General features: G+C 35.7%; 1 protein-coding gene across 2 annotated transcripts in view; it reads left to right on the top strand.

Annotated features, from left to right (window-relative positions):
* Nucleotides 1-17054, top strand: part of LOC106953273 (transmembrane protein 132B) — a 286044-nt gene that overhangs the window by 258501 nt on the left and 10489 nt on the right. For both annotated transcript variants that reach the window (XM_015041905.1, XM_015041898.1), the window contains one exon: nt 15734-15939. In XM_015041905.1, coding sequence (XP_014897391.1) covers nt 15734-15939 — 206 coding nt within the window. The remainder of the gene's footprint in view (nt 1-15733; nt 15940-17054) is intronic.

Genomic DNA, 17054 nt, shown 5'->3' with positions numbered 1-17054 from the left:
AGAGAGAGAAAAGAAATGTTTTATTTTTTTTTTCCATTTATCTGCTGTGTTGAACAAAACCGTGACCTCATAACCCGGGTCTGTACCAAACCATGGTTCATGCACACCGTTACTGCCATAAAAATCTGCCATTAAATGTTAATGCAGTTTGATTTCTTGAAATTACACATTCAGCAAATGTAGCTGTAGAAAATAATGACAGATTTTAGACATAACCATTTTCCTTGACCAGCCTACTTCAAACGACTTCTTCTCTGTCTCTTCTGTATTCAGGTGCAGTGACGGTGTATCGCCTCACCTCTCTAAAAACTGCCCTTCCTTGAGTTTTAACACTGATATGTCCTGTCAACACCTTTGTTGACAGGGAAATGTGTATAACCTTCAGAAACCAGCATCAAATTGATTGATGTCTGCTTTGTTTCTTCAAACTCTGATGTAGCGCGTTCTTTAACGGCAGTTTTTACTGCATGTAGGAACGGCTGCTCTAAATTCAACCCCACACTCCACCCATCAAAACTACACAATAAAAAACTGTAAGTCACATGCATCTGAACTGTAGGTTGGTGGTCGCAATGCCATCTGCATCCTGCAATTTACAGTGAAACTGAATCACAAAGGCAGCATCTACTACAGAGTTAAAATATAAAATGAAATGGTTTAACATGTTGTTCTGATTATCATTTCAAACAAATTTTAAATATCCTTTAATTTCTTGAGAAATTGGTTTCCTTTAACTAAAGGAAACCCATTTTCTAAAGACAAAGGCCGTATCTGACTTTAGAGTTCGTGTCAAACCCTACAGCTGCTTTATTAAACAGCATCAATTCCTAATTTGCTTATGTCCTAAACACACGCATGCACATGCCTACACACAGTGTATGCACAAGTGCATGTAGATACACACATGCACATTTCTCTATTCCCATTTTCTTCTTCCTAGTCAAATTGAATTAGTAATGACATCATTAAAGGGGTCTCTGCACACCCATGGGGTATGACCGGTTTCTGATCAAACCCCATGGGTGTGCCTGCTGGGCGATCTTTGTGTCCGTGTGTATTCAGTGAGTGTGTGATTAGGTAGTGTACTTGCGAAGAATGTGAATAAGAGCAGGAATTATACATGCATCTCCATGGAGAAAGAACAGGAAGGCATTATTTTTCTTTATTTACATGTTAAAAATTGCTAAGCCACCTTTAAAACTGTGAAACCATTTAAAATATGTTGTGGCTTCAGGTTAATTGGCTGGATAGACTGTGATGGAGTTCTTCTGTTGAGCAAGTAAACATTAACAGAGAGACCATGGATGGAAAGATGCAATGTGTTGGTCTGTAATTATAAGAAGGATTTGATTGCCAACTAATAATGTAAAAGGGTATATATATATACATTTCAACATGTCACTTTTTTAGGAAGATGTTCATGAATAAAAACAGATAAATTGGTTGAGCTTTTTGTTGTTTTTTCTCATATCAATACCCCTTTTCATTTGTATGTTTTTATAGATGTTTGCCACATTTCCTGTTCTGGGCTGAATGAAAACTGTTTTCATACACACATATGAGTGTGTATATGTCAGAGAGTAGCTTCACATTTAGGATAAGTCTGCAAGGAGCATAATTGTATATGTATAAAATGATCTAATGAATTTCCTACATTGGCTGCCTGTAGCTCAGAGAATGAACTTTAAAATACTTCTGTTTATAAATGGCTAATTGGCACCAAAATATATTAAAGACCGGTTGTGATTGTACCAACCGTCCAGAACCTCTCAGGTCTTCTGGTTCTGGTCTGCTCTGCATCCCCAGAACCAGAACCAAACATGGAGAAGCAGCTTTCAGCTTTTACGCTCCACTAATCTGGAAAAAACTTCTGAAAACTGCCAAATATCCAAAACACTGCATTCCTTTAAACCAAGGCTTGCTTAGCGTGACCTTTGATAAAATAAGGGGAAAATGGATTACTTTTAGACTAGACTCCAATTTTTCATTACTTTATTTTGCCACTGTAATGTAATGCTTCTTTTTTTTTTTTTTGGCTTATGTTTTTATTATGTACAGCATTTTGAACTATTTTGTATCTGAACTTATTTGTATAGCAAATAAGTCCAGCTCAAAAGAAAGCTGCACAATTTTCCTGAAAATTTACTATTTTTTTGGAAAACATATCTGTCAGCATTGCTTTAAAACAGATCTGCTCTATCAGAGACACAGACTTTTTCTGCTTTTACAAAGGTTTAATGAAATGGTTGATGTTTTCACAAACACCATTTCAAAATTTTATTTTTCATATGCATATTTTGCTAATGTGTAGCTACACTGTACAACTGAACTTTTGAGAGGCCAGTGTAAAAACTTTGCTATGTCCATTTCTCCATTTGATCAGTTAATAAAACCCTCTATAATAAAATTCTGCTCAGTATCATCTCTACGTCTTCAGGTATTGCCGAACCCTCGCAAGTGACAACTATGTCTTTTGGGGTTTGTGCCAGTGTATATATTAGGTGTCCACTCACAAGAAAAAAGCAAAGTGACAGCTGAGTTTGCAAGTGTATGGCCTTTTTAATATGACATGCTGCATTAAAATATAGCTAAGCAAAATAAAATAATTTACATGTGTGCTGATGAAGCTGTTTCCCCTTTTTTGAACTAATATATGTGCATTTACAGTAATCCTTTGTGTTTAAGTCAGCAAAGGTGGCGTATCAAGTTCTGCTGAAGAATAAACAAAAATGATAAGTAGACCTTATTGACATGGACTCACTATCCCCATTTGGGCTTAAAGTTATTTCTCATTACGGACATTGCTTCGATTATGAGACATTGGATATTGCCAGAAGGAAACTTAAAAATTCAAATATACATCAAATAATTGCTTCCTTTTAATCTCCTCATGTTGCTGCAGCTTTTATTGCTGGCAAACACATTGTTCTTAGAAACTGTGCAGTTTTCCCGCTTGAAAATTGATGGATCAAGCAGTTTTTTTATTTTTTTTTATTTATTTATTTATCCTCCATTTATTTATCAGTGTCGGGACATTTCTCTTACAGTTGATCAAAAGCAGGTAAAAACCATTAAGCAACCCCAAAAGAATAAAAAACAAATACATATTGCTAACCTGTATCATTTAAATTTACATAAATAACTGTACCTAAATTGCAAAAAATAAATAAATTCTAAGCAAAAAACCATGAATCAACCACAATGTTTTTGAGATTAATCATGAATGTGTAACTGTTAACTTAATCAAATCCATCAGTTAAAAATCACAACAGAACAATTATTTCAACAAAATCAATTAATATATTAGATTCACAACTAATGTTTAAGTTCAGATATAGCCGACAACACAGTTTTTAACAAGGTGGTGGCTAGGCTAAAGCTAATCCAGAATGTAGGCAATCCAGCGGTACCACTGATGCGCCATGTTTTCTTCTGATTGTCCGTTCTTTACAGTTAGTGCATGTCTTCTCTTTATTTCTTGCCCTTTTTTCCCTTCTCTTCCTCTTTTTCTGATTTGACTTTAAGGAAATAAATTACGGATTTTGTTTCATTCCTGAAACGTGCAGTCCTAATGAAGCAATATAAAGAGATTTAAAAAATCTATATCTAATATAGCTTATAGAAGCATTGACATATGGAAGTAAGTATGAGGCTAATGAATACACAATTATCTTTTTGCAACTAATATATCAATTTATACATTTTCTATAAGAGCTTGCAAATCTGTCAGTATTTTTTGTGACATTCAAAATAAATATCTAGTGGAGGAATTTTGAATTCATTGAATTAAAATGTACAGTTATGAGACTGATTTCAGTTTTTTTTTTTTTTTAAATCAAATAGTTATGTAACATAACTTTGTCTTGTGTAACCAAATGTTGAAACTATTAGGCAGAATTTAAAAATGTCCAAAAATAACCAGCTCTTAGTTAATCTTACTTCACACTGTAATGTGGGCAACATTAAAACTTTCCCCACATTAAATTCTCACACAGTAAAAAGAGGAGACAGATTACCATTCAGAGCTGGTTATTAATTTTTCAATGTTCTCCTGAAACGTGCAGTCCTAATTTTGCTTGGACTCTGGAGTTGTATGCAGTAACCATTCTCTTTGAAGTATTTTAGGATTTACAAGCATTGTCATGCCACATTTAATGAAGTCTACTGCAGTGAGTTAAATAATTAGAGGGGGAAAAAAAGAAGCAAGAAAATAACTTACAAAAATTACGTAAAAATATTGAGAAGGATGGGGTTCTGTCTTGGTGCCCTGGATCATTTGAAAGGCCTGGGAAGGAAATGAAAACTAAAATGGATTAAAGACAGAGGACATACACAGATGCACACTCACACACACACACCAATACACTATACAACACTCTCTAAACTCACACATTTTCCATTTAGCGGTAACAGGCTTAGGATATAGCCTGCAATTTGATGCACACAACATTTAAACAGACCATTGGCAACACACAACATTTATCTGTGTGAGCTACGACCTTGAAGGTGTCTGAAGCTATTTTTTAATTCCCCAGCAATTCACTTCTTATGATGTAGAAAGAGGTTTTGTTGTTAAATCAGCAAAGCCGTGAATGACCCACAGTGGATGCCCATAAACTGTTCAACACTTTCCTATAGTGACAAAAACTACCAGAGAGTAAAACGTGGCAATTTCACACAAGGAAAATCCTGAAGTATCACACAAATGTCCTTTTAACGCATGCTTCACACTTTAATGCTGCATTTATACTCAGGTGACAAGAAGCTTTTGTTTTTATTCTACATTATGCATATTCGTTTCCTGTGCTATCTTCATTACATTATCCAAGATGACTATTACCAAACAGGATTCAGTTAAATTAAATTTATTCATGTAGTGCCAATTCAGAACAATCAACTGCAGTACTGAACCATTAAGCTAAGCTATCTTTTAGGTTAATTAGAAAATTATTCATTTATTTATTTATAGTTTTGGATACTAATAGCTTGTTTGTTTAATCTCGTAATCGGTAAATTCAAAATCTACAAAAACAAATTTTAACTTAGATATAAAAAAAGGAGAAAACCAATAAAGGATTAATAAATATAAAAAACATGAAGCAAAATGGGAGAGACACAAAAGATGCATAGAATGGGCGTGTTCGTGTTGTCTTTATGTTGTGCAGGTTAGGCTGAATTTATGTTTTCTGTGTTCTGAAGCATCCATGTCGCACTTTTCTGCTTACCTCCATGAAACATACTGGCTTCAATCAATAGACAATTTACCGCTAATTACCATGTTGAAATCCAACAAAGTCAACATCCTCCGATTGATAATTTTAATATAATAGTCTCCTGTGTTACACCTCATCACGTTTTATCGGCCTAAATGCACAACTAAGCCATTGTTCATGGTTTTCACCTTACAAATGGTTACATCTCAAGGAACTTATTAGAGAACCTTTCAATGAATGTTGAATAAAACTTAAAGTTCAATGTTAATTTAATTTCAAGAGAAATGTTGTCTAAGTTCAGTGGCTTGGAGACTTAATAGACCAGCATCCTACACAAGTATTTAAAAGTTGTCTGTGAAAGCCAGAGTGCATTCAAATGGTTGATTCGAAACACAGAATCATTTAAACTCTGATTCTGACTAGCAGTCAGAATCAGACTGCTCTGACTGCTCATTTGCACATATTACTCTAATATGTGCAAATGTCAGCACACCCATTTCCCCAAAGAGCTTTGACACTAGAAACCCAGACAATGAAAGTGTAGGTCTTACTGTGTTTACGTTTAATTAAAGCTGTAAATCTGATGACAGTGTCTGTCAGGGTCTCTCAACCTCCAAGTCTGCTTAAAGTTTGTGTTCTCAACATTTGGTTTGGCAGAAAAAACATGGTAAGCTACTGCTACACACACTAGATCGAAGGAGAGTTGCACTGTATAAAATAATACCACCTGCAAATGTAAAACAAAAAAAACATTCTGCTTCATTTAGCTCAGACAGAGAAAAAAAGTTGCAGCTTAAGATTCATCATGGAAAACATAAAAGAAGATTGCTTGAGAGAGCAGATAGATTTAATGTCCTGTGCGGACATCAATGGATTTGATAGGAGGGTGTCACTCGGAAGGCTCCTTTGTCACAAAATTGCATTTTAAAGTTACTCATTAGCTTGAAATCATTTGAAGTGCTGATTGATTGATTTATGTTTCATACTTAAATATGTTTTCTACTTCTAAGTTAGGACAATATTGAGCTTTTTCAAATAAACACAATTCTCCCATTCTTCATATACTGTATAAATAAGAACAAAATCTCAGTTTTAATTTGGCATTTTGCTGTTCACAATGTTAAGATTTAAATTATTGACCCTTTATCCCGTCCAGCTTAAGGTTTCAGAGTATAAAGCAATGCAGAGCCCCATCCTCCCACCTAGCAGCTCTTCCTAGGGGAGCTGTGGACCCCGTTTCTGGTTTGGATCTATAATATCTGTTGAGTTTACCACCGGGATTTCATCAGATGTGTCCACTAAAGCTCTACACCGAAGAGCCAGGAAATTCCAGTCAGATCCCGCAGTCCAATACTACATTATTCTGCAATCGATTCATTCTGCACCTATTCTGTATTTGTTAATATTTGTATTATTTTTCTTCATGTTCAGCCTAGAAATTTGACTTTGAAAACAGAAAAAAAGAAGCAATGAGGAATGGGGGGGGAAAGAAGTGCACTGCCCTAATCAGCTGCAGTATTTCTGCCTTTCCTACTATATTCTTGTTAGCAGCCAGCGTCTGGCATCTGCTGCAGCGTTTATTATCACGGGAAAGGCCAAGCAGTGGAGCTGCCTTTACAGAGGTCAGGCATCTACTCTTTCTCATGATACGCCCCTAATGTTTACATCCACTTAAGCATCCCTCACTAAATGTTATGAAATCATGTAGTGTAAAATTGAGAGGGCAGACGCTGACATGGTACAAGCAGGTAATCAAAAGCCTGATTAGTGTTGCGCTGAACAAATAGGCTGGACAGAACCCACTTACAGGTTCACACTAATTTGTCCTTGAATGAACTGAGCACTCAAGATGCATATTATTACTCTCACAATGAAGTTACCTTTAAGGCAGTTGTGCTGGTGTTACTATGGGGAAAGTATGTTGAGGTTCTTTAAAGAAAGTTGGTAGAATTGATTTATTTTTGTCACTTGAACTGATATTGGACAGCTTTTTAAATTTCAATTGATAAGAATAAAATATAAAAAATATGTTATAGATTCACATTTTGTATCTAACATACTAAAATAAGATAAGTAAAAGCACAAAACTATTTAATTTGACTGATTTTCTGCGTATTTTTTTTTCAGAAATCATGTCACACATATTTTAATATTGCAAGCAAGTATTCGTACATGCATTACAATGCATACGTACATACAAGCACGCATACATTGAAGTAGTTATAATGAATAAAACCTTCAGTATGTTCCGCTTCTCTAGGATATTTATCAGATATTTAATCCCTCCAGTGAGTTCTGTGTCCTACCTCAGACTCCCCTCTGCAGGACACGCCTGCAAAGCCTTGAATGAGAAGCGGCCAAGAGGCTCTCTAATCAGGGATCTGAACTACCTCAGATTGTTGCCCTTGACTTAAGAGGCGACTCTTTTCTCATCCCAGTTTGGATAGCTGAACTCATAAGAACATATTTGACACGGAGCCAAGCCATCCTACAGAGCAATGTCATTTTGGTTTGCATCCGGGTAAAATATTAGTACAACACTGACTAGTTTTCTTTCTTTTTGGTAGTTTCTTCTACAGATATAGGATTCTGCTTTGATAACTCATCAGGTTCATGCTCTGTTTAATTTCCACCATCGACTCAAATCTAAAATAGTTCAACTACTAATTTTAGACTCAATCCAGAGGAGCTTTTGCTTTAAAGACATAAGCTGTTAATTTATCTTTCATAACTAAAGTTTTGCATTTACAATCTAAAAATAGAACATGAAAAGCAACCAAATTATGGTTGTGGGCTGGAGCCAGTTTAGGCTTAAACCCCCCAAAAATAGTTGGTGACTGTTTCAGATGAATACTACTTGAGTGGTTTAAAAAGAACAACTAATAAACAAACAACTATTGTTTGTGCCAGAATGCAGAATTTTTTGGTGCATTTGTTCTTCACAACATATATGATTCAAAAACAACCAACCATATAATGTTTATAAAGGTATTACTAACAGTCAGACTTGGATAACAACATTTATATTTCAATAATACAATAATTGTTGTCTGTCTGTGTTAGCTTTGACTTTTTCTAACTTAGGCTGTAAAACAGCATAAACGCTGGAAAAATATCCAAATGTCAAAGGTCACTGCAATACCCATGACTAAATAGATACAAATGAAACCATACTCGGTTCTTTATTTTACAAAATAGAAACCCATCTAATTATTTCAAATATCTAATTTGATACGACAAATGCTGGAGAGGATAATTAGACATGAATTCATTTAACTTTGGGAAAAGTTACAGTTCTCCTTAAGCTTGTGTAAAAGAAAATCAACAAATACATCCAAATACTTAAGCATCTCTTTCACTTAAATAAGCCAAACACACATTCAGACAGACACACTCACACACACACACACACCTAGGCCACAATAGGACCCTACAAACAGACATATTGGGGGCAGCTTTGACTTATATCCCTATGCTAATAACCATTCTAATTTGCATAGGGCCAAGGAACTTTAAAAAAAACAACTTACACCCCAGTCCATTCGCTACTTTTCTTTTAAACCCTTAAGACCTCTCCAACAGACACGAGAGTCAAAGTTAGAAATGTTTCAAAGAAAAAAGGGATACCATAATTTAACTTTGTGCTGTTTTTTGGATAACTTACTTTAAAACTTACAGTAAACACAGGCCATAACAAGTCTATATTCTGAAGTAGGACTATAGTGACTTAATTAACCCTGAAACTAATCATACTTTCCATGTCAAATATATATTTCTAAATGGCAGCAGTTACTAAGTCAGTGCTAGTTACTTCGTGTCATTTTTATGTATCTTTTATTTTGCACATATCCTCCAGTAACACTCCTGTTTCACCATTTAGCTCACTTTCCAACTGTCACTCTCCATCTCTTAATTACAGACTTTCATGCTGAAGAAAAGCAGAGTGTAAATGGCCATTAGAGAATGTTTGACTCCACACTTTTACAAATTCAAAATGACAGGCCCAGAGATAAGACACTGACTTGTAAGCGTTTGCGTGTCCCGGCACCTGCCATCCGCTCTCTCCATCAACTTGCTATTATCTAAGCTGCCACAGAATAATATATGTGGCTATAGCCTGCTAATGACGGTACTCCAGTGCTTGAGAGTGCCTGTGTGAATGTGTGGGTAGGAAAATAAAACGTGCCTAAATTACAGCTATATGAAACTATGTGAAGAGGCGATTGGCCTATGTGGGTTTCTGAAACGACAGACACGTGGGGCTCAATACCATCACATAGTTGGTTTGTCTGTCCCCCAGAGCCTTCCTCTTCCTCTGTGTGGGCTCCAATTGGATGATAGGATTCCTAAAGTTAGATGGATTGGATTGCTTAAGGCACTGATATGAGTGGGGAAAGAAGTGGAGAGGAGAAGTGGAGGATGAAGAAGGGGGATACAAAGAAAAGTTTGCGAAATGGAACATGAGAGTGAGGGAGATGGATGAACGGCTTTATACTGAGAAAATGTATATCTGATGCAGACTAACTGAGAAAATTTCACACAGAGATTGGCAGGAGGAAGAGAGCAGTAACTGTAAACTCAGACAGATCACTTAGCTTAAAGGGAAATGAATACAGATGTAAATAAATGACTTGGCCTAAGGCGGTTGTTGGCAATGGGTTTGAGTGGGTGGCTGAGTTTTGGGACTTCTGGGTAGATTTTAAGGATGGGAAGAAAAGTTAAGTGAAGGATGGGCACAGTTAACACATTCTGTGGTTTGGGTATTAGGTACTAAATGTACTAAAACAAATGAGAAAATCCAACATATATAAATATTTTATAGATTGTTTTCTTGCTATCTTTAACTTCACTTCTTTGTTGCTCAGACTGGTGCAGAAATTCAGTGGCTGATTAAAAGTCAAGCATTGCATTAGGGGTTCACTGATATTTTTTCACTTTAGACTGGAGAACATAGATTTAATAGACTGAAACGAAATTCAATGTAATTTCTTTACATGATAGTGGTGGAACTCTTTCTTTTTAATTGAGTTAACTGCAGAGTCTGTAATTAGTCGCAATTAAACATATTTTATTAAAAAAATAGATATTGACAAAATAAGCAATGTTTTCAATTCAGCTGACAAATTATTGAATAAATAGACATATGACCTCAATAGCAGATATTAGTTTTTCATATGTTTAGGTTATTCAACCGCCAGATTTGTGCAAAACACAGTTATACTCATTCAGCTTTCAAGTGTTTTAGGAATCCCTGATCATTCAAGTAACTTTTTTGAAAAAAAATAATAATACTTCTTTAGAAATGTGATCTGTGGACACTGACATTCGCATTTGAGACGTCTTTGCTTATAGCATGCAAGCTACTTTTTGGACAACTTGCACACAACAATAGTCTTTCCCATCAGATCATGTTTGAAACAAACACTTACCACTAGTGGGACAACCTTTACACTGCTGTGACTTTAGCAACAGCTTTTTAAAAAATAAAAGTGTGTGGTAATCTATTAAATTTGTTAGCCTGTAGTTAATTACCAATGATACTTTAAAATGTTAATTGCAAGACAAATTATGTTTAATATTAATGTCAGAGTTCTGTTACGTAAAATCGTAATGCTGTCTATCAAAGTCATGCATTATGCCTATAAAACAGAGACGGTGACCTCAACACCAATAACAAGCTTTCTGCCTACATAATCTTGTAACTTAACTGATGACACATTATTTAAAATCTAAGCTTGTACATACAGTAAATCCATTCACAGACGGCTTGAATAACAAGTCTAGAAAGATTCACGCAGACACTGGCCTGCTACATTTCATTTTTCTTTGCAGTTCTACAAAAAAAAAGAATAGTTTACAGTTTTTTTCTTCTAAAGACCAACTTTTGTTGTAGTTGAAGAAATTCCAACACTTTCAGTCCACAAAGAGGAGGACAAAATTGCATTTTTAGACATAAGCAGTAAAAACACTAATACTTTTTTGCACTTGTGTAACATCTTATTGATCACACATCTGTTTTTCATTGGTTTAAGAAAAAAAAAACTGAACATCTCTAGGTGTAACTGCTAAGAAACTTTTAAATGTAGGTTCTCTCCAATCTCTTGAACTGCAGATATGTTGAACAACTTTTCAGCAATTGTTTCTGTTGTTGTTCAGTTGTTTGTGGTATTTGATGTTTTTTCAGACATGTTCTTTCAACAAGTCCCGACTGCTGAGATCTACACTTTTTGCTCATTCTCTGCAACTTTCTCTTTAAGTTGTTTTTTTCATTTCTATTCTTTGCCATTCTCTCCTTCTGTAAATTTATGTTTTGCTTTGCTTTTCCCTTTGCTCTCCTTTTTGTCTTGTTCTTTCCGAGTTTAAATCCATTCTTCAGTGTCCTAAAAACTGTAGCTCAGCTTGTGGATTGCAAAAACGTAACACGCTGTGTGTTGCATTTACTTTTGCATACACAAATTTGTTTTTTCCATTAGTGAAGATGTGTAAAAAGCCTAAAATTGCATTAATCCTTTAAAGCAGTAACAAATACTCCAACTGAAAATTTTAGAAAAATCTAACCTTTATTTTGACTTATTTTATTCAGTGGGGAGAATTGAAATAAGTAATTCTCAGAATCAACTGCGGCAAAATTATCGGTAGTTCTGCTGTTTAATACTTTTTCAACCTCATTTTGCCAGAAATTCAGCCGTTAGTCCTCAAACACCACTCACATGTTTGCACAATTTAAGTTTGGATAATCATCCAGAGTCATGAAGTAGTTTGAGGAAAAGTATCCAAATATATCCAGCAAAGTCTGAGTGAATTTGGGACAACACATGTGTAAATCACAGAGGAGTAAACTGACTCTGTCTTTTGTTTAACCTAAAATAAAAAAACAAACAGTTTTGTTCTAGTTTTCAGAGCTAAAATAAGCAGTCTCAGCAAAATAATTTAGTACAAAACAAAGTTAACTCTAGCCAGATATAAGGTTATTATCCAATTTAATTGCGTTCTGGAATTGAAGAAGCATTATGCAATGGATGCATCAGCACTGCAAAGGAGTTGCATTGAAACTGTAGGAGTATTTTTTAAGTGAGATTTGATTAAAATAATTTAAAGGCCTGTCATAAAGTGCAGCACATTGACTTCATCTTTCACTTGATCTGTATTTTATACTTGTCAATCAATATGCAAAGTTTCTCATCAGGTGTCAACAACAACAGTTTTCCTCTAAGCTATGTTTTCTACAGTAGAAAAAGTGATAATAGTTCATTAAACAGAAACCATTTACAGGAGCATTAATCTCAGAGGAAAAGTGCTTTAAACAGATACGATGAAATGGAAAATTACAGAAAATCTGAAATATTTTAAAGTGTTCTTCATGCATCGCCTGATTTGTAAAAGAATATTATGGATTTTTAAAGAGTTCACACATTTCAATAATTAGAAGCAAGAAAAGGTTGAAAGCATATTTGTAATACTGTCACTCATGCAGCGTTGTCCCCAGTCGTTCCTGTGTGACATTGTGTATGGGAATATAAATTTTTTCAGTCAGTGTCAACGTTTCAACTTCATGAATCTGGCATCGCCTCAGAGCACATTTTGGCTCTTTCCTCTATAACTCTGCCCAGAAAACACATGCAAACAGCAAAGCATTAATATTTATTTTAAAAGGGTATCAGCGGATATCTCCAGTGCTGTGTACACATATCTGAAACTGCAGCACAGCATAATATGATCTCCACCCAAGTTAGGTGGCCAAAGGTTTCTTTAAGTCATGGTGCAGCCCAGAGACAACGTACTTCCTCCAACACACGGACCACAGCTCCACAATACACACAAGCTCTATTTCAATATCAGTGAAATTACCTGATAATTTTACTTTATCTCATTCTATGCTATGCAGAAGCTCGGATGACACTAATGAAGATTTACTCACACAGATTACCTTCTGATTTATAAGACCATCTGGGGGAACTCCATGGATGAACTGAACTTTTATCCCAAGACAGTCTTAAGGTTTGGGAAAAGCAAAACAGACCGACAAATCCTAAAAATGAAGCAAAACACAAAACCAAGTCCCAAAGATTATTACAAACACAAAAGATGTGTCAGCAAAGTTGACTTACCCTGTCCTGTTTCAATGTCAATGTCAAGTTTATTTGAATAGCACATTTAAGAACAACAGTTGTCCAAAGTGCTTCACAATTTGCATATCACACAAAATGAAATGGTGGAAATGAAACTCAACTTCCCAACTCCAAGGGCTGGGGAGTAACTTATATGTGACAGTGTTCTGTAATTTAATTGCATAATAAAACTGAGTGAGGATGTATGCTAATTTGTTCTATTTTACAGTTTACTCTGCCTTTTCATAACCTGGAGCTCCCACTGGGAAGCCCAATGTTGCTTTTTGTCTTGTGACAACAAACTTTTCCTTTAGATGAAGGTGGAAGATTTTTTCCCCACTGAATCAGAGGATTTTTAAAATGAAACCAAACAACCAGATTTAGCAGTTGATTTAAGTTTTTATCTGAATGTTACCTCAAAATCATTTTATATGTATTAAAGTCTCAACTTAAGCTTAAGCTGCTATTGTATTATTGTATTATTGTTAAGCTGACAACTATTTTTTTTTAAATGTGTTAAAAGGATTTCAGAAGGAGTTGTTTGACACTGTTGAATATCACTTTAATACACTGACAGGTTTAAAAATTTAAAAGTCATTAACAATGAGTCATGAGGGTTGATTTTTAGTCAAATTTTATATAATTACATAATTGGTAACCAAATGTTATTTGTTACATTACTTTTATTATTTGTGATTGCTATGTTGCTTTACATTTTAAATAGAATAACTTGCAATTGAGGCTAGTTACATTTTCACAGTAATCTGCCCAACACTACTCAGTACTGACAATGTAGCATAATGTACATTTACATCCATTTTCCCAATGACAGACTGTACAAAACAGGGGCTCATCACAGACTCCATTGACATGGCAGACCTTGATGTTTCACAGAATTACCATCATTTCTTCATCTTTTTACTTGCACAAAGCAGGCTTTTAGATCAGCTCGCTTAAGGTGTGTGCAAAGTTAAATGTCTGGCAGCAGTTGCAGGTTCTCTGTCACCTTTGGGCTTTCAGTAATTTATGATCAAAACAAAGACTGGCTTATTTTGTTGGATGCTCAGCAGTTTTTGCAAGTAGTGGCTGCATTCAAAAAGGCACAACAGTGAAGTAAATTACTGCAAATATTGAGCTAGCTTGAGGTTTCTTGAGCAAGTAATTTTTTGTTTTAGATTTTGAAAATAAAATATAAAAAAGCAGACAAATTTGGAAATGTGTAAAAAAAATGTGTTTGTATATCATCAACCCTTTAGTGTACTGTATGGTACGTTTTGTGTTTTTGGAGAGACACCTTTTGCCTCTCCTACAAAAAGCTGTGGAGATATTTCCTCAAACTTTTCTGGTTAACCTGAAACTAATTTCAGTGAACAAATTCACCAAACCTATGAACTAAATTACACACCTGACCACCCGCTAAAGCAAGTCCTCTACCATGACTTCTGTTGCCGTAAACCTTCATTGGAAACCCTCCTACAGTAGCCTAGCTTTTTTTTTTTTTAACACTCATTTATACCTGGAAAATAAAATAAAAAATTATTTGAAGAAATGGTTTGGGGCACCAACAGTCAAACATCCCTTTGATGTTAACAAGCGGTAAATCAGGTTTTAGAAAGGGAGGAAGATGAAGAGGGAGACTGTGAAAAGATGGGGGAGGGTACAGTGAAGACAAAAGTAAAAGAGAGGATCAGGAGAGGAAAATTGTGGATGATAGAATAGATAGAAATAAGGTTAAAAATAGGAGAAGAAAAGGAGATACTGAAAAGACGGAGCAGGAAGGAGATGAGTTGGCCACGTTTCCTTTTATGTTGGCCGAGCGTGAGCACACAGAGGCAAAGTTAAATTGAAAAATATTCAGAGGTACGAGCCTATAGAGCAGAAATGGGTTGGCTTTGATGAACAAAATGCTAACCTCTTTAGAGATCAAACGTTTGTGTAAGGACACCAGCACAGAAACGTTGCACTGTCCAGAAAGAGCACTGGTTTATATTTACCCCCCAAAAAAAGACTTTTCTAGGTTAACCCCACCAACAAAACCACAATTCTATTTAAAAATGTGTAAATAAATGATACTTGTGTCATTTGTGGAAAGCAGCTGATTTGCAACACTGAGCTAAAAATTGTGCGGAATGTAACTCAAAATGTTGCTTTATTAGACAGTAATGGTCAGTTTTGGGAATGATGAATAAAAAGGAGAATCAATGTGTGATCAATTTTGAATTTGCCTTTAGAAAAAAGATGTACTGTAAGGGAAAGTTTCTCTGGGCTGTGAGCAAAATAAATGTCTACTATTGCCACAGCTGAGTGAAAATCACCGATCTCAGTGTAAAATGTAAGATCCTTCACCCATGCTGCTTCACACACCAGGGAAACTCATTTCTCATCTGCTTTTCTCCGCTTCCCCTTTATCAGGTTTCCTTAAACTGCGACCAGGTTCTGGTGAACGGCAAAGAAATGCGTGGTAGACAGTCCCTGGCAGTAAACTTCACCTACCTCCACCTGTCTGCTCAGCTGCTGCTCACTGTCTGGGTTCCCAAGCTACCCCTGCAGATAGATGTGTCAGATACTGAGCTGAGCCAGGTCAAAGGCTGGAGGGTGCCGATCACCACCAACAAGAGGTAATTTACCTGTCTGACCTCAGGGAGTGAGTGATGTGGGGGGGGGAGGATCCCACTGTGGACGATGAAAGCATTTGGATCTGTTAGTTCCTCAAAATGTAATGCATTTCACACAAAATCCTCACATTCAGCCTGCAAAGGCAATTGCTCTGTTAGATGGCATTCTGCTTCCTCGGTTTGTTATTCATCTTTATCATGGATAAAAAAAAAGTTTTTACAAACATTTTTCTGAACAGGTAATGCCAGCAATGGGAGTTGGTAGTTTGAAGATTTTTCTGTCATATTTTGCTCTTATTAGACTAACTTAGACATTTGTTAATTAATAAAGAAAGAAAAAAATTGCAGATAATTGAACAGTTCTGTAAGGAAAATTATGGTTAAAGGAAAATTCAAGGCAGAATCAAATCAGAGGCATACTCACAAATGTTCATTTCAAGGCTTTATCATCAAGGAGAAGACAATAAGGTACGATGCGTAAGTCATCAAGCTTCTAACTCAGAAACTCTCTCACTATTTATGCTTCTTCGCACACATTTACACAAACATTGGACAGAGGCATCTTCAGCTCTGCAAAAACCCCAAAATGACAATGCATCCTTATCTTCAGCACCCAGGTCTCACCTCAAGATGGGAAATAAACTTTAACCTTTTCACATACCATGAAGTGTCATGTGTGAGCTTTCACTTCAACCATCTATTTGTCCATTACTCTAAACCACTCCCCGCCTGGAAATGTAGGTCAAAAAGGCTAGGCTAAACAGTCGTTATTTCTTAATTATCCGTTTTGCAGTGTAAACCATGGATCTCCAAAGTCAGTCCTCGAAGGCTGCTGTCCTGCATGTTTTAGATGTGTGCCTGCTCCAACACAGCTGATTCAAATAGCTCAATTAGCTCCCCAGCATGTCATGAAATTCTCCAGGAAACATGTCATCTACTGAATCATTTGATTCAGGTGTGCTGAAACAGAGAAACTTCTGAAACATGCAGGACACAGGCGCTTGAGAACTGACACGGAACAGAAGATTGTGTCTTTTTACACAGAGAATATGAGCATCTGGTTTAACTATAAAAGTATAACAATACACATAAATGTAATAGTTTTATATGTCAGATAA

Source organism: Poecilia latipinna, unplaced genomic scaffold (genome assembly GCF_001443285.1).
Source record: "Poecilia latipinna isolate Pla-1442-1.1 unplaced genomic scaffold, P_latipinna-1.0 Scaffold32, whole genome shotgun sequence".
In the NCBI taxonomy this organism is placed as follows: Eukaryota; Metazoa; Chordata; class Actinopteri; order Cyprinodontiformes; family Poeciliidae; genus Poecilia; species Poecilia latipinna.
This window is presented reverse-complemented; position numbering and strand designations above follow the sequence as displayed.